The 18,495-nt window shown below is 45.7% G+C and overlaps 1 protein-coding gene across 3 annotated transcripts; it reads right to left on the bottom strand.

Annotated features, from left to right (window-relative positions):
- Positions 1-7,358: 7,358 nt before the first annotated feature.
- LOC309828874 (HLA class II histocompatibility antigen, DM beta chain) lies at positions 7,359-12,875 on the bottom strand. 3 transcript variants are annotated; one of them, XM_082664481.1, is made up of 6 exons: positions 12,618-12,875; positions 11,495-11,776; positions 9,964-10,248; positions 8,422-8,538; positions 8,037-8,072; positions 7,359-7,683 (listed from the first exon to the last, which is right to left on the bottom strand). In XM_082664481.1, exons 1-6 carry the CDS (start codon positions 12,670-12,672, stop codon positions 7,667-7,669), a joined length of 792 nt encoding a protein of 263 aa, XP_082520607.1. In that variant the 5' UTR covers positions 12,673-12,875; the 3' UTR covers positions 7,359-7,666. The 3 variants fall into 3 exon arrangements, with proteins under 3 accessions (XP_082520607.1, XP_082520608.1, XP_082520606.1); XM_082664482.1 differs by lacking the exon at positions 8,037-8,072; XM_082664480.1 differs by lacking the exon at positions 7,359-7,683 and having other exon boundaries at positions 7,696-8,072.
- Positions 12,876-18,495: the final 5,620 nt, after the last annotated feature.

Raw genomic sequence — 18,495 nt, 5'->3', positions numbered from 1 at the left:
TGCCAAGACCTGAGGAATGGCCGCCCCATGCAAGGGAAGATACAACCGGAAGGCAGACATCTGCAAGCCAGGAAAAGAGTTTTTACCAGAAACCAATCATGCTGGCACCCTGATCTCAGACTGCCAGCCTCCTGAACTGTGAGAAAATTAATTTCTGTTGTTTAAGCCACCCAATCTATGGTATTTTGTTATGGCATCTCAAGTAGACAATTACACATACCAATAATTACATTAAATGTAAATAGTCTAAATACATCAATTAAAAGAGATTGGAAGAGTTGATTTTTAAAAGGTGAACCAAAGATATGCTAACTACAAGAAACTCAATTCAAATACAGTCATACCTTGTTTTATTGCACTTCAATTTATTGCACTTTGCAGATTTTTTTTTACTAATTCATGTTTGTGGCAACCTTGCGTCGAGCAAGTCTATCAGCACCATTTTTCCAACAGCATTATTTTTAAACTAAGGTATGTACATTGTTCTGTTAGACATAATGTTATTGCACACTTAATAGACTACAGTACTGTATAAATATAAATTTACATGTGCTGGGAACCAAAAAATTTATGGACTCACTTTATTGCAGTGGTCTAGAACCAAACCCACAATATCTCTGACGTATGCCAGTATAACAATACAGGTAGGTTGAAAGTAACATAGGCAGGGACTTCCCTGGTGGTCCAGTGGTTAAGACGCCATGCTTCAAATGCAGGGGACGTAGGTTCGATCCCAGGTTGGGGAAATAGGATCCCACATGCCACGTTGTGTGGCCAAAAAATTTAAAAATAAATAAAATTAACAAAATTCGAATTGATATATTTTTTTAAAGTAATATTTGCAAATCATGGATCTGATAAGTGGTTAATATCCAGAATCTTTTTTTTTTTAACTTATGTGACACATGTGGGGTGTCTGGTTTATTCAAACAGTCAGAGGTCCCACCAAGGAACAGAAACTGACTAGCTAGGAGCTGTGGGGCCGAACAGGGCAGGGATGTCCAGGTATCAGAAAATAAAAGGAGCTCAGATGAGCAGCCAGAGCCACGTTAGGGCCAGGTGGAGACTCATGGAGCTCAGCCCCATTCATGGCCTCAGCAATATCCAGAATCTATTTTTAAAATTACTACAACTCAACAACAACAAATAAAACCACACAAAAAACAATTGAAAAATGGGCAAAGGACTTGAATAGACACGTCTCTAAAGATGAAATACAAATGGCCCACAAGCCTGCAAAAAGATGTTCAACCTCACTACTCATCAGAGAAGTGCAAATCAAAACCACAATGAAATATCACCATTAGGATGGCTACAATTAAAATAACAACAAAAAAAGCAGGGACTTGAACAGATATTTGCACACCCGTGTTCATAGCAGCACTATATACAATAGTCAAGAGGTGGAAGCAACACAAATGTCCATCAGTGGATGAATGGATAAACGGTATGTTGTATACACATACAATGGGAAATTATTCAGCTTTCAAAAAGGAAGGAAATCCTATCATGTGACAACATGGATGAACTTTAAGAACTTTATGCTAAGTGAAATGTCAGTCACAAAAACACAAATACTGTATGATTACAATTATATGAGGTATCTAAAGCAATCAAATTCAGTAAAACACAGAGAAGCACAGTGGTTACCAGGGGCTGGGGAGAGAGGGACATGGGGAATTGTTGTTTAATATGTACAAAGTTTCAGTTTTGCAAGATGAAGAAATTTTAGCGATTTGTTGAACAAATATGCAACAAGTGAACATGCTTAACACTGAAATATATACTTAAAAATGGTTAAAATGGTCAATTTTATGTTAAATGTTTTTTACCACAATTTTAAAAAATTGGTTACATTTCTCTGTACCAGAAATAACTGAATTGAAAATAAAATTACAATAAGATACCAATCACAATCACAACAAAACCTCTAAAATGTCCAAGAGTTAACCATTCATACCCAGATTACTGTGAAAAAGTGAATTTTAAAAAGCATAATAAGTTCACTGGTGGCCTAATGGTTAGTAATCCAGGCTTTCACTGCCATGGCCCAGGTTCAATGCCTGGTCAGGGAACTAAGATCCTGCAAGCTTCGCGGTGTGGTGGGAGTGGGGACATAATGAAGAGCAAATAAGTCATTTGAATAAATAAGGACATACCCTCTGCTTTTGCATGGGATGACTTGCTCGTAAAAAGAAATCAATTATCCCCACGTTGCTCTATATATTTAGTATAATCTCAATCAAAATTCGACTTTCATTTTGAGAACTCTATAAACTTACTGTAAACCTTGTAGGGGAAAAAAAGAAAGATTCAGAAAGAGTTACAGAAACTTGGGGCAGGGAGGGGTGGAGAGGGAGAGTGTTCTCCCAGGTCCCCCAGCAGGAAAGTACAAACTTGGTCTTCTCTTGCAACTGAGGTCTTGTCCAAGGCCAAAAAACCCCCCAAGTTTTGCATCTTTCTCCCCCCCACCCCACCCCCCAACCTTGGCTTCTTTCCTTCATATTGTAAATGTGCTGACTGTCCTCCCTCTGCCTTTCGGTCCCGCTCTCTGCACTTCTCCACTGCCCCGGGGCGCTAACCTATATGACATCACAGGCTCCCTGCTCCCTGGCTTTCTCTTGCTTTTAGCCTTGCCCAGAGAGCAGAGGGAAGAGGAGAGTGAGGTCAGGGTTTTTATTCCCTTGGCTCCCTCTCTGCAAGGTCAGTTTAGGCTGGCTGTGTCCCTTGGACTGAAGGGTAGGGCATTGCTACTGGCAAGGCAGGGATTCTACAGGATTTGCCCTGCTCTAGGTTCTGATAACCCCTCCCGTCCCCGGGGAGTAGTGACAGCTCAGCTGCTGCTAGCTCCAGGTCACTGTACTGTCCTCCACCCACTTCCTTGTAAATAGAGTCTCCTTGAACTATCCTGGTGTAAGTGCCATTCATTTTCCATTGAGGCCTTGATACAATGAAAGTCACTTATTTCTTCATTCCCTGCCCCAGTCCAGTCTGACCAGGGGGCTCATGGGAGCCCCATATGTGATGGAAAAGAGAGGCAGTGTTGGCAGAGCCAGTGAGCCCCTGTCTGGGAGCAGCCTCTTTGAGTTTGGGGCCTTTCCACTCTCTGCAGCCCCTGCGGACTGGTCTGGCCAAGGGGTGGCAGGAAGCACCAAGGAGGAATCCCCCAGGTCCTGCTCCAGGGCAGTTTGAGGACCCTTGGGAATGGCAGGTACTCCATCCACGACCAAGGTGGGGATGGGGTTTGACTCCACCCTCATCTGTCATCTGATTCACCCGGTTTTACTTTGGAAACAGAATTACTTGAGAAGATGATCTAAAAATAATTTCCCTAAATAAACAGTGAGGTTAAATACCAGTCCCTGTCTGTTCCTTTCACATGAATGTGTGCTGAGTAAGGAAGCAAAGAACCTGGAACACAGGAACACGCGTTCCTTCAGGAAAACACCAAGGAGACACCCTCCCGGGATGCATTTGGTATGTTTGGATTTTTTTTTCTTAAACAACGGAGGGAATTCCCTGGCGGTCCAGTGGTTAGGACTCCTCACTTCCACTGCAAGGGGCACAGGTTCCATCCCTGATTGGGAAACTAAGATGCCACATGCTGTGTAGCATGGCCAAAAATTAAAAATAAATAAATAAAAATAAAATAAAACAACAGAAATGTATTCTCTCACAGTTAAGGAGGCCAGAAGTCTGAAATCAAGGTGTTGAGAGGATTGGTTCCTTCTGGAGGCTGTAAAAGAGAATCTGCTTCATGCTTCTCTCCTAGTTTCCAATGGTTGCTGGAAATCCTTGGTGTTCCTTTTTTTTTCCTTTTATTTTATTTTATTTTAAATTTTTATTGGCGTATACTTGATTTACAATGTCGTGTTAGTTTCTGGTGGGGTGCATTTGGTTTTATTACCGTCGTCTTCAATGGTCCAAAGAAGAACCTCAAACTTGGGGTCAACACATTTGGCTGAAGTATTGGTATCTGCCCCAAGTGTTGAAGTGCCTGCCCTCATGGTCACAAACGTGTGTCCTTTATGGGTGGAGAGTTGGCCTAGATGACATATTAAGTCAATTCCAGCTTCAAGTTCAGTTTTTAAAACAAGACATTTAAGAGAAGGGCTTCCCTGGTGGCGCAGTGGTTGAGAGTCTGCCTGCCGATGCAGGGGACACGGGTTCTTGCCCCGGTCCGGGAAGATCCCACATGCCGCGGAGCGGCTGGGCCTGTGAGCCATGGCCACTGAGCCTGCGCGTGCGGAGCCTGTGCTCCGCAACGGGAGAGGCCACAACAGTGAGAGACCCGCATACCGCAAAAAAAAAAACGAAAAAAAGACATTGAAGGGAAAGAACCAATCGTTGTGCCACTTTGATTAGATATGACACAGAAGCCCAACTCTCTCCCTCTCTCTCTCTGTCTCTCTCTCACGCACGCGCACGCGCACACACCTTTACTCTCCTCAAACAGTCAGGAGGTGGCGCATCGTTATCCCTCTTCTGCCTTCCTTCCAGGCACCACTCACTCGCCTGTGGAGATCTATGTGACACTTTTTTCCCACTCCCCATCTGGAGGGGGACAGCCTTCCCTATAAACCAAACACCTACGCGATTAGGGCAGAGAAAAGTTTGCACGGGGTCTCCAGAGAGAGACTGGAAGCTCTCTAATTAGCTGACTCTCTCCCTCCTTCCCCAGGCGTCCTGCTACTTTGATTTTCACTGCTGAGACCACACCCAGAGCCTTGGGAAGTACAGCGTCTCCTTCACAAATGGCCAGGCATAGACAAGACCCAAAGCCCCACCCAGACTAGACTAGAATATCAGAAGGAATTAGCTTTGTCAAACAAACAAAAACAAGAACAGCGAATGGAAAAATGAAAATGAAACAATATGGCAAGACTTCAAACAGCAAGTTCTTAAAGAAAGCAGGTAGTGGGGTAGAGGTGATAGATTATTTACATGATATACAAGCTAATTAATTAAATGTTGTATAAAAACTTTTTTTCAATGAAACATAAAACTGATAACATTTGTAGAGATTAGTTTCTGAGCTTACCTATACGGATCACAGCACATGGCACTCCACTGCTTCCTACGTTATATGGCCCAGCTCAGAGAATAGCTATTTTGAACTTGTGAGCATTTTCCCCTACCATTGACTTCTTCATGAAACTCCTTCCAGAAGAGATGCCCTGATCACAAGGATCCATCTGGGGAAACTGTGGATATGGTGGAAATCAATTCACTGATTGGACAAACCCTGAGCACCTACTTTGTTTTTTTTTTTTAATTGAAGTATAGTTGATTTACAGTGTTGTATAACTTTCTGCTGTACAGCAAACTGATTCAGTTATACAAATATATACACATTGTTTTTCGTATTATTTTCCATTATGGTTTATCACAGGATACTGAATAGAGTTCCCTGTGCTCTACAGTAGGACCTTATTGTTTATCCATTCTATATATAATAGCTTGCATCTGCTAATCCGAAACTCCCAGCCCATTCCTCCCCCTTGGCAACCACAAATCTGTTCTCTGTGTCCGTGGGTCTGGTTCTGTTTCATAGATAAGTTCATTTGTGTCATATTTTATTTTATTTTTAATAATTTTATTTATTTATTTTTGGCTGCATTGGGTCTTCGTTGCTGTGCACAGGCTTTCTCTAGTTGCGGCGAGCGGGGGCTACTCTTCATTGTGGTGCGTAGGCTTCTCATTGCGGTGGCTTCTCTTGTTGCGGAGCACGGGCTCTAGGCGCACGGGCTTCAGTAGTTGCGGGACGCGGGCTCTAGAGCGCAGGCTCAGTAGTTGTGGTGCACGAGCTTAGTTGCCCCGTGGCATGTGGGATCTTCCCGGACCAGGGCTCGAACCCGTGTCCCCTGCATTGGCAGGCGGATTCTTAACCACTGCACTACCAGGGAAGTCCCTGTGTCATATTTTAGATTCCATATATAAGCTATATCTTATGGTATTTGTCTTTCTCTTCCTGACTTCCTTCACTTAGTATGATCATCTCTAGGTCCATCCATGTTGCTGCAAATGGCATTATTTTGTTCCTTTTTTATACCTGAGCACCAGCTTGGATATCAAGTCTGTATGCACAGTGCTATCCCCACACTTCTGCAGGCCCCCATCAGCACAGAAACTGTGCAAGGAGGAAGGGTCCCAGCCCCCGTGACCACCCTCCCACCCACCCACACAAACAACCATGGAGACAACAATGCAGGAAGATTCCACACACCGTCTGTCTTCTGACCCCTTCCCCCAGCTCATCAGATTCTGCTCTTATGTGTTCCTACATAGACACCCACACACATGCATCCCTAACCCCTTGTTCTCCCTCCACAATTCTCTGTTAGGCTAAACTCCTCCAATACTTACTTTCATTTCTGGTTCCTTTCGGTTGCCTAGTCTAGTATCTAACTCTCATTCCAAAGACAATGCCACCTGTGTCCAGCAGGTGTCGCCCTTTACTGGGAACGAAGAGCACCTCTCTTCCGCTGTGTGAAATCCAGCCCCCAACGGTGGATCCCCCTTGGGTTTGGGGTGGAAGGGAATGTAAGGGGAGCTCTGAAGAGTGGTGTGCTCGACAGCATGAGGGTCCTCAGAATACAGCAGCCTAGTTACTTCCAACTCAGGTAGACAGACATCCTACAGAGAATTTGCTGTTCAACCTTGGACAAGTTATTTAACCTCTCTGAACCTCACTTTCATCTGTGACTCAGAGGGAGACCATCCTTCCTTACCAGGTGATTGTGGAGAATGAATGAGATACAACATAAATCACTTAGCCCAGTGCCTAGGTCATGATAAGCACTCGAGTTACGGTCCCTTTCCCACGTAGGTTATGGAAGAAAATAACTGCCCAGAACTCAGATCAGGAATTGAGCTCTGCCCCTTGAATACTGACTATCTGAGGGTCTGTGTCAGAGTTGTGATGAGGATCAGATGAAACAATGCATGTAAAGCACCTAGTAGAGCACCTGGCCCAGAAAGTTGTGACTGACATGTCACGAGTGTGGGCTGGCTGTGTGCCAGGTAATGTTCTCAGCCGTTTACAAGTATGAACTCATTTAATCCTCATTAAGATCCCTTATGAGGTCAGAAAACTGTAAACCCCCTCCTATCCCTGACTCTGTGACTCCATCCCCCCACAGTTTATTACCTTCTTATGAATTATCCATCAGGAAACTGTCCCCATTTCTGTCATGTCTAGATGGGAAAATGGGAGGAAACACTGACTCCTCGACTGCAGTAGGAGAGTGAATCAAGCCCAGCCCCTGACTGCCTATAGTCCCTCCTCAGGGCCTCAAGAAAAAGCATGGAAAAAACTGTATTTCCACCAGAGTTTATTCCTCAGAGCCGATCACCAGCGACTCATACCTCTGTGGCACAGGGGGCCCCCAAGAGGGCCTTTGACGTTTCTCCCCAGATTATATTCAGCCCAGATACGTAGCCTTGGGCTCTACCTATGGACAACACCTTGGTTACAGAATATTCCCAGGAATGAGTTCCCCAAGTTGTAAGGTTTCCATAGCAGGGACTGGGAAATTCATAGAATCAAATAGAGAAACCATAGGATCCAAGAAAATGCGGACGCTTGGACGGGCTGGAGGAGCACAGCAGCATCCTTAGGAGTTCGAATCTCCTCACGTGGAGAGGAACTTGTAGGATTCTGCCTCTAGGAAATGTGCTGACCTGCAGAAGAAATGAAAACAAGGTAATAAAGCTCCAAACCAACTTGACCCCGTCGTTTGTCCCTATAACCATCCATGCCAGAGCCTTTAATACAGTGATATGGAAAATTCTAGATCACCAAACACTAAGGAGCCACCTTCAGACACTCCGTTGGGTAGAAGAGAAGGGGGTAGGTGCTCCTCCCTTCTGTTCCTGATCCCAGCAACGGCAGCTTCAATCACATTGTCAGCCCAAGCCTGGTGGAAGCTCACCCCCGCTCCAAATAGCACCATTAGCTGAACCCAACGGTGACTCCCTCTAACCTTCACCCGCTCCAAAGGGCCAGCAGGCAGACAGACCAACAGACACGTTACCTTCTGGATAATTGGACCCTGGGAGGAAAACGTAGCCTAGGAGAAGAAAATATTTGAGTGGAGGACAGTCTTTGTGGATAAAAGTCTCTGGTATTTTTCACAGCCAATGGGGTAGCCATGGGAGAACCAGTCACAAAGAGAAAGTGAACAGAGGGACTTGCCTGGTGGTCCAGTGGTTAAGACTCTGTGCTCCCAATGCAGGGGGCCCGGGTTCGATCCCTGGCCAGGGAACTAGAGACTGCATGCTGCGACTAAGAGTCCGCATGCCGCAACTAAAGATCCCGCATGCCGGAACTAAGACCCAACAAAGTCAAATAAATTTTTCTTTTTTTAATTTTTTAAAGTGAGCAGAGGTTGGGATTGAGAGTTCAGGAGGGTCACTCACCGGAGAAGGCAGCTCTCCGCCAGCTGACCAAACCAAGAGAGAAGATGACGAGGCCCAGGACCAGAGTCACAGCACACGCAAAAACCTTCACTGTCTGCACTGGCGACAGCCCAGGAGCTGCAGAAGTAGAAACTTACTAGAACCAATTTCTCTTGCTCATTCCCAGAGCAACTTCATTTACTGCGACCTCCAGCTCAGGTTCAAAGGTGCTATATCTGGACCCCAAGGGTCTAGCTCACACCAATCCACGCCCAAGGAAGTGGCCTTTCCTCAAAACCCCCATCCTGTGGGTCTCTACTCCTGTGGTTCCCTGGGGAGCCGCTCTCCCTGAGTTAGTACCCCCGCTTCCAGATCCTCTCTAAGATGATGGAGCCTCTCAAGGCATCCTGTATTCTTCCTTCACCCCGACGGCACCCTTGCTGAGGAATGCAGAGTTCCCCATCCCTCTCTCCATTTGCCTGTGGTGACAATACTTGCTCCCTTGACCACTCTATCCGAGCATTTTCCTATGAAATTGTCTTTCCGCCTTTCCTAACTTCCCAAGGTTTCATTCCATGAGTTATCCAAGTACTTATGTGTCTCCTACCTGCCCACTTCCAGATTTGGGTCCTTCCAGAACCTGTCTCCACCCCCCGCCACAGCCCTCACTTCCTGGAGCTGGCCCTAGTCTGAATCCTGTCCCCTACCAGGATTCCTTTCCTTTAACTACTTCCAATCCCGGGGTTCAAACAATGGTGACTGGCTTTATGCAGTAGCCTCCAAGTGTGTACACCAAAGTGTCTGCCAGCCCTGGCTTCTTCCTCCCTGATAGAGCAGCCCCAATTCAGTACGGCCCCCAGACCGAGAGAGTCCCCTTTCTTCCGTGACCTTCTTTATTTCTCCAACTCCCATTCCTGACCTGACAACAGAATAGCGGAAATCTGAGAATCCTAGAATATTGCATCACAATTTGGGCTTCTGAAAATATGGTTACCAAATCGACATCCTCTTTTCAGGACAGTCAGGCTCCCCTCCCACCCTCAGACAAGCACATAACACCAACCACAGCACCATAGCAACAGCAACAGTAACTCTTGTCATGCATGCAGGATCTTCCCCGACCAGGGATGGAACCCCGTGACTCCTGCACTGGAAGCTCGGAGTCTTAACCACTGGACCGCCAGGGAAGTCCAACGATAACTAACTCTTTCCGTGTCTGTATCCCCTGGCCCCATCTCTGGTCATGAACCCTCCGTAAGTTCTTCCAGACTCACTCTTTCTGAGCATCTCCCTCTCTCCCCTGTACCGTGAAGGACCTCTCTACATCCCATACCCTCTGCCAAAATATTGGTGTTCTTTTTACAACCACCCACCTGAAGTAGCTCTCTCTTTTTTTTTTTTTTTTTTTTGGCCACGCTGCACAGCATGTAGGATCTCAGTTTCCCAACCAGGGATGGAACCCGTGTCCCCCGCAGGGGAAGCACGGAGTCCTAACTTGACCGCTAGGGAATGACAGTAGCTCTCTGCTTTAACGCTAATTCCTCCCACCTGCCCCACACTTACTCCAGTCCTGAAGGATGGGTTCAAGAGTGCTAATGTGCTCTACCACACAGGTGTAGGTGTCCCCCAAAGAGGGGGTTATGGCCAAATGGGAGACGGTCTGGTATGTCCAGTCTCCGTTGGGCTGGACGGTCTTATGGGCGCTGCCGTGAGGGAGGACCAGCTGCCCGTTCTTCCTCCACGTGATGGTCACAGCAGCTGGATAGAAGCCCCACACGTAGCAGGCCAGCATCACAGTCTCCCTCGTGTTAAAAGGAGTGGCTTTAACTACCTGCACAGATGGCGGTCCTGCAGAGGAGGAAAAAAGAGTCACGAAGGAGGGCAACATTCTGGCTTTCCCTCCAACCTGGTTTCTTTCCTACTTGAATTCTTCCTGGATTTTGCCCACCGACCTTCCCAACCCCCACCTCATTCCCACACACATCCCTTTGAAAATGAGGAGTTAGAATGTACTCCTGCTTCACTCTTTCTTGGCTCCCATTTCATCACTGCTCCTTCCTTTTTCCTCCAAAATTATATTTGTTCACAATAAGTAGAAGCCAGGGCTGAACTGCAGGCTGTTTCAGAAGTCATTGTATTAATTTCAAGTGCATAAGTGAATTGTCATCCAGAGTTATAGTGGGGGGTTTGCAAAAGTAGGAAAACACCCTTGTCCTCAAATCTCATTGAACAAATTGACTTGATACAGAAAGCCTTTTTTTTTTTCCTTGAATAGTTTAAGGAAACAAGTCTAACTCAGGACTAACTCTCCTAAATTTGGACGAGGGAATCTAATTCATGAGATCATTCATGTTGCCACCTTTTAATAGTTTACTTTTCTAGGTGACCCTTCCGCTTGCTTGGGTGTTTTTCAAACAAAATATTCAATAAAAATCCAAGATATTGTGTGAAGATGCAGATTCCCGAGCCTGCATCCCTGGCTATTTTCATCCAACAGATCTGTAGCGGTTCTCAAGGGCTTGTGTTTTTAAAAGCACCTTCCCCAGGCGATTCTGAGAAATCACATCTTAAGACACAGTACTCTGTACGATAGAGAACTTCAAGTTTTCTTTTAAAATTCTCAAGTCATTCTCAGTGCAAGTGATTGAGGGTGAGAGAGTTTGCATCAGAATTCCCTGGGAGGTTTTCCAAATATTCCCATGCCTGGGCCTGTCTCAGGCCCGGGACACCAGAACCTGGGCTACAGTGGCGTGAGCATTTTGGGAAAAGCCATTCTGGTAATTCTGACAGTTCAACCCCTGGTTGAACTTGGATCTGCCTCCTGAGATGCCCTAAATTGAAGGAAAACTAGCTTACTCTCCCCGCGATAGCTCCTCACTGGCTCAAACATCACCTCCCCTTTTTCATTCCTGCGCTACCCCTGTCAACCACCTTGTGTCCTCGTAAGGGTCAACCCTCCCTCTTTTTACATCCCAGGTCCTCCGATTTTCTGCTTCTTTCCTGCCCACAGCTCAAACCCCTTGCCGGTGAGGGACCCTTCTTGGGGGTCCTAACTGTGCTTCCTAACCATCCCTCTGCTCCCTTCTCGCCTTACGTGTCCTGTGGGTCAGAGATCTCCAGAAGGGCTGGGTGTGTGTGGCACAGTCCTGCAGCCCGTTGGATAAGCGTTGGATCAGGTTTTCCTTATGGTTGAGGTAATCTGAGAGGTATTTGGCCAAGCCGTTCAGTACCCCAAATTCACAAGGGACCATACTGGCCTGCAGGGGATCCCAGCAGGTCAGCAAATCCTTGTTGAAGGAGATACAATATGTGAACTCTTTTGGAGTCCCATTGTCATCCAGCAGACAGGTGCTTTCCACGTGGGCCACAAAGCCTCCTGCAGGAGCCAGAGAAGGGGGATAGGTCAGAGTCCTCTGCAGGAACCCAAGCCTCAGTTACACCTGGTGAGTGGGGCACAGGTTTCCCGACTGAGGCAGCATCTGCTGACCAAGCTCATGGACCAGAGTCTCTGAGAGTCCCGATTAAGGGCATAGATGGTCCTAGCAGAGAAGTTTCTAGATCCCGTTTCCTCTTTATGTGAGACTAAGCATGGGGACACAAGTAGCCCAAAATTATTTGCATGTTTAAACACAACAATTTACCCAGGATAAGACCTTCAGTAAGGCCAGTGATCGAGTGAGAAAAGGGGTCAAAGGAAAGAGTCAGCCTTGTTCTGTGCTGGACACATTATTAAATATTCGTGCCACATGTATTTCTGAAGCACTCGCTGTGTGCTAGGCACCGTGCTAGGAGCTGGGGATGCAGCATTCAACAGGGCAGATATCGTCTTTGCCCACCTTCCAACAGGAAATGTCTATTACACGAATAATTATACAGCTTAACATTAAAATTGCTACACAGAAAAACAACAAGGTCCTACTGTGTAGCACAGGGAACTATAGTCAATAGCCTGGGATAAACCATAATGGAAAAGAATATTAAAAAAGAACGTATACATGTGTATAACTGAGTCACTTTGCTGTACAGCAGAAATTAACACAACATTGTAAATCAACTAAACTTCAATAAAAAAATAAATTTAAAAAATTGCTACAAAGGTACAGTACGAAGTGCTATGGGAGTATGTAATAGGGAGACAGACTAGTTTGGGGTATCCGAATCCAATAACAAAACTGAACACCCTACCCAAAGGGAGCAGAGGAAGGGAGGGTCCTTACCTGCTCCGGTGCAGCCCAGGCTGAGGCCCAGCAGCAGCGGCAGGAGGGCAGTCATGCTCTCCTCGGGGGAGACACAGGGAATCCTGTCCCCTGGAGCAGCTCTTCCAGGGGCCCTGGGTCCTTGCCTGCCCGAGAAGTCCCAGCCTGGGTAGATGATCTCCAAACACTGAGTGGGAATATGGTTATTGCCGGGGCCTTCTCGATGCTCTCTAAATGAGCGATTTGGAGCTACCAAGCCCCTAGATACTATACCTGTTCCTTACCTGATCATCTAACTCAGTGTCCCAAACTGAGAACTGTCAGATTGGCTAGGTAGGCGGGGACAAGTGTAGAGACAAATCGCTGAGCGCATCCGCTCAGCATCATCAGTTACTAGGTAAATCTCACTCTGCCCTGGGCTTTTAAGAACTGGTCTCTTAACTCTCCTAAGGAACAGTCTGTAGGTGGATTTCCCTAGCTCAGTGGAGAGAATAAACCCAATATTCCCAAGATGTATGCAGCCTGGACTGCCCACTGGTTTAACTGTTTCCGCTCAAGGTCCTCCTCAAAGACTGGGGACTAGGTAACCTCTCTTTCTCCTTTAAGGGAAGTTACTTGGGAATTTATCCCTTGATTACATATTCCTTGGTCTGTCCTGTCACCCAGGAAACAGGCGGACAAGGGGCCCTTCTGGGGCATGTGGTAGAGGCAGGGCTGCTAAGGAAGGAGATGTAGGGAGAGTGCAGTTAGCTGGCCTCAAAGCAAGACTGCAGAAGAGAAGCAGTTCCTAAGAGATCAGGGCCACAGCCCTGAAAAATCCCTCCCTGGGCTTCCATTGCTTCATCTGTCCTAGCCCAGATGAGCTTCATTTTCTCCTTTCTGCTTTCCTAAGCCAGAAACCCGAACCCCCTACCCTCTGAAACATCTCAGAGCAGACCGCAGGGCAATACCACTTAACCCCCTTGATAATTAGCTGGTGATGGGCCAATGCCCAAAGCTCACTTGTCTCCCCCAAACTCAAAACTCCCCTATGTGTTTCCCCCACAGGTCCCATCTGTCCTGGGGCAGGTCCCCACATTATGAAGCCACTAGAAAAATGAGATAAAACATCCTTACTTTTCTTCCCCAGGAAAAGACAAATTTTAAATAGCAATTCATTCTCATTGTGAACTATACGATTGATAGATTTTCCCATTACAAATGTAAAACCCTAAATTGGTTTCTCTGTGCTCCCCACTAGGCTTCATGGCTGCCTCTCCTCACCTTGCTTTCTTTTTTAAAAATATTTGTTTATTTTTTTAGCTGCACCAGGTCTTAGTTGCAGCACATGGGATCTTCGTTGCCACATGCGGGACCTTTTTAGTTGCGGCATTCAGGATTTATTTCCCTGATCAGGGATCGAACCCGGGCCCCCTGCACTGGGGGCATGGAGTCTTAACTGCTGCACCACCAGGGAAGTCCAAGCAAGTTTCACCTTGCTTTCTGAAAGCTCTGGAATTTGACTTGATAGTGAGCTAAATAAAAGAGGATTAGGAGGGAAGCCCTTGACACCACATTTACCTGTCCTCCTTCCAAGTCCCTGACCCCCAGAGAATCTGATATTTATGAAGAAAAAAGGAAGAGGGGGAAGCTTACCTCCAAGATGAAAACATACATGAATATCAGGAACAAAAGAGTTGTTTTGTGTAACTAGTTGAGCTTCACTGAAGCTCTGCCCACGTCCCCCCACCACCACCCATACACTCAGCCCCACCTGGGTTATACCGCTACACTTGAACTTCTCTAATGAACCATTAAGGGTTGAATGGGCAGAAAATTGAGGAGGGGGAATGGGCAGAAAATTGAGGAGGGGGAGTGCAAAATTTGTTAAGCTTCTACTTTGTGACAGATACTATGCTAAGTCAATCCTTTACATGCTATCTCATTTAATCTTAAAAGACCTGTTGGGCTTCCCTGCTGGCGCAGTGGTTGAGAGTCCGCCTGCCGATGCAGGGGACACGGGTTCGTGCCCCGGTCCGGGAGGGTCCCACATGCCGCGGAGCAGCTGGGCCCGTGAGCCATGGCCGCTGAGCCTGCACGTCCGGAGCCTGTGCTCCGCAACAGGAGAGGCCCCAACAGTGAGAGGCCCGCGTACCGCAAAAAAAAAAAAAAAAAAAAAAAAAAAGACCTGTTAATGGTCCTCATTTTACAGTTTGGAAAACAGGTCCAAAGATTCACACCCAATGTCTCGAGGTACACACACAAACACACACACACTTGAGTGTGCCCACACACTCACTACATCCTGGGACTGAGATGACCCAAGTAAAGGTAACTCGTGGAGGCCTCCGCTGAGAAAAGGAAAAAGGGAAAAGCCACCCCAATCCTTCTGAGTCATCTTTCCGATGCTCAGAGCTCCTCCTGCTCTTAGAACTCGTGTCTCTTCCACTTTTTCTTTCGACAGTCTCAAAACTGTGAATTCTCCTACACACACGCTCACTTCCCCCCGTTACGTCTCTCCCCCTCCCTCCAGGTAGGCAGTGAACCTAACCTCAGGAACCAGGTCTTGGGATCCTTTTCAAGGTCCCCAAAGCCCGCCTGGCACAGGAATGCTTTCCACACAGGAGGGCCTGTGTGGCCCTCCGCCAGCTCCCTGAGGCTCGGCAAACTCCCTCTCATGTCTGGCTCTCTGCTTGGGCAGCCAAAGGAGATGTGAAACCTTCCATAGGCAGCTGCAGGAAATGTAGACAATTTCACTTCTCTACTAATGAGAAGACTGAGGGTGCTTTTTAGAATCAAGCTGGACAGAAAAACCCAGAGACCTGTGCTCAGCGAAGTGGTTTCTTCCTTCCCCTCTTCCTCCTAACCCTACTTTTTTTGTTGCTGTTGTTGTTACAGACATAGCTCTGTCCCCCACCTCTAGTCAACCCCAAAGAATGTTTCAACTGTCCTGTGCATTGTTGGTGATTGGATAACTATTTATGTAACAACCAGGACTGAAGTTGGGGAACCCCAGGCAGCTTCCCATATGCTGTCCCTCTTTTATGGCCACTACACAAGGGCCCAAAGAGTGAATCCCCTCCTTGCCCGCTGCCTCTTCTGCTAAGCTGGACACCATAGGCCAGAAGTGGACTGACCATGGTGTTTACCTGCAAAGCATTACAGGGACTCCCAAGAGCTAAGAGATGTGGGCTCCGTTTCCACGTCATTTGCTTACAGCTCGGTTGGGGAGTGAGAAGAAATATCTAGAGAGAGAAGAATTTATGTTAATGCAAGTCAGCAATCAGGCCAGTGGACTTAAAAGAGAAAAGAGAAGACATTGTGTGTGTTTGGTGGACAGGAAGTCCTCTCCATTGCGGGGGCCTGGAAGTGGGCTGGATTCGTGTCAGAGAAGAGGAAGGCAGTTGGCATCCCGGTCTTGGCATATAACCACACGAGCTGGGCAATGTTATAAGGTGCTGTTGGGGGTCTAGCAGCTACCTGGACTGACAAAAACAAAAACGAACTGCAATGACATTATTGGCACCTTGGAAGAAGTCAGAAATGTGGTCTTATGCTTTTTCGAGAGTATGGCCATAATAAAAAATCTCTTCTAGGTCCTTCCTAACATCCCTCCCTGTACGTTCACAGGTTCCTCTTCTGGACAGATAGTGTGGTTTTTTTAATATATAAATTTATTTATTTTATATTATTTATTTTTGGCTGCGTTGGGTCTTCATTGCTGCGCATGGGCTTTCTCTAGTTGCGACAAGTGGGGCCTACTCTTTGTTGCGGTGCGCGGGCTTCTCATTGCGGGGGCTTCTCCTTTTTGTGGAGCACGGGCTCTAGACACGTGGACTTCAGTAGTTGCAGCACACGGGCTCCAGTAGTTGCAGCACGTGAGCTCAGTAGTTGTGGCTCATGGGCTCTAGAGTGCAGGCTCAGAAGTTGTGGCGCACAGGCTTAGTTGCTCCGAGGCATGTGGGATCTTCCCGGACCAGGGCTCGAACCCGTGTCCCCTGCGTTGGCAGGCAGATTCTTAACCACTGCACCACCAGGGAAGTCCTGGACAGATGGTTTTAACTCAAGCCTGCATTTTATAAACTCAAAAATTGTTCAACTTGTCCATCACTTGTAATTGAAAACCAAGAGCCTGAGACCACATTCGTGACTTCCTTCAATGTCTTTTCACACTTCTGCATCCTATCAGGATTACATGACTTCCCAGTCTGTCCAACTTCACGCCCACCCACCTCCCACCTCTCCTCTCCTCGCTCTCCTTCTCTGTTAGGATTCACTGCTCTAGACCCTGACCTTTGAGCTACAGTTGCTGTAACTAGTTCAACCTCCTTCCATCCTGCAGCTAGATTACTTGAACTACTAGCAGATATTTTACCTGATTTGCCACCACAACTCTTGAATCATGTTATTACCTCTGCATTTTAACTATGAGAAAATGGAGGCAGAGGGAGCTTAGTGACTGCCCAGCTTTACCCAGATACTAAGTAATAGTGCCATGACTTGATTCTAAATTCTATAGTATAATAATATCTTAATAATCAATTAGAAACTAATTGAAAATGGCCAACCATTTATAATAGGAATTTTAAACCAAATATATTTAGAAATTAACATACAAAAGTATAAAAACTTTCTAGGAAAAAAAAGGAAACTTTATATTAAAGTGCATAAATGAAGACCTTAAGAAGTGAAGAGACATACCATATTCATGGCTGAGGCATCCTCACATAATGAAGAAGTCAGTTTTCCCCCATAGCTCTAACCAACATCATAGCAGAATTTGGGGAGAACTTGACAAGTTGATTCTATAATGTGCATGATAATAAAGTCCATAAGAATCTTAGACAATTTTGATAAAGAAGAGCAAAATGTGGTTTTCTGGGAGGTGAGGTGGCAAAGAAATGGAAACGAGCCCTACCAAATATTAAAACACAAAAAAAGCCCTAATAATTTAAACATGATTAAGTGGACACAAGAACTGACAAGCCAACTGAACTGAATAATCCAGAGACAAATCCATGCATATGGGGGAATTTGGCATAAAATTCCTGGGAATAAATCAAATATTTGATACACGGCATTAAAATCAATTTAGTGTTTGGAGAAAAAGAAAGTTGTAACCATACTCATACCATATGGAAAAACTCCAGATCAATAAAGATCTAACTGTGAAAGGAGAACAATAACTCTAATAGGAAAGCACAGTGAAATATCATATATGGCCAGATATAAGGCAAAGCTTTCTTACCTAAAATTATTCATCAGAAAAGAGAAATTACCTTCTATATAAACCCTTAAGTTTTTTCCTTTCCAAGTTATGGCCACTCTCTCAAAGCTGTTTGGAGAAGATACATTATCCTAAAATGATTTCAGTTAATAAATACATGAGAAACCTCCATACCGTTTTCCACAGTGGCTGCACCAATTTACATTCCTACCAACATTGCATAAGGATTCACCAACAGTATGGAGGTTCTTCAAAAAATTAAAAATAGAACTATTATGTGATCTAGCAATTCCACTTCTGGGTATTTATCCAAAGAAAACAAAAACACTAACTCAAAAAGATACATGCACCCCCTTTTCACTGAAGCATTATTTGCTATATTTCTATAGTATAATAATATCTCTATAAATATGGAAACAATCTAATTATCCATCAATGCATAAAGAAATCGTGGTGTATACATACAATGGAATATTATTCGGCCATAAAAAAGAATGAAATCTTGCCATTTGCAAAAACATGGATGGACCTCGAGGGCATTATGGGAAGTGAAATAAGTCAGAGAAAGAAAAATACTGTATAATCCCTCTTATATGTGGAATCTAAAACAAACAAACAAACGGGGACTTCCCCTGGTGGCACGGTGGTTAAGAATCCGCCTGCCAACGCAGGGGACACTGGTCTAAGTCCTGG

The sequence above is a fragment of the Grampus griseus genome (assembly GCF_964374135.1).
Source record: "Grampus griseus genome assembly, chromosome: 10".
Classification (NCBI taxonomy): domain Eukaryota; kingdom Metazoa; phylum Chordata; class Mammalia; order Artiodactyla; family Delphinidae; genus Grampus; species Grampus griseus.
The sequence above is the reverse complement of the archived record's forward strand: the minus strand, read 5'-3'. Positions and strand labels throughout refer to the sequence as shown.

Excerpts from the sequence above, each read along its gene's own strand:
- LOC309828874 (XM_082664480.1), bottom strand. The coding sequence starts at position 12,672 with ATGACTGCCCTCCTGCCGCTGCTGCTGGGCCTCAGCCTGGGCTGCACC. Across the intron at positions 10,249-11,494 it reads ATCTCTGACCCACAGGACAC|GACCGCCATCTGTGCAGGTA; the intron begins GTAAGGCGAGAA and ends CCTCCTCTGCAG. Across the intron at positions 8,073-8,421 it reads GCGGAGAGCTGCCTTCTCCG|GCTACGTTTTCCTCCCAGGG; the intron begins GTGAGTGACCCT and ends TTCTTCTCCTAG.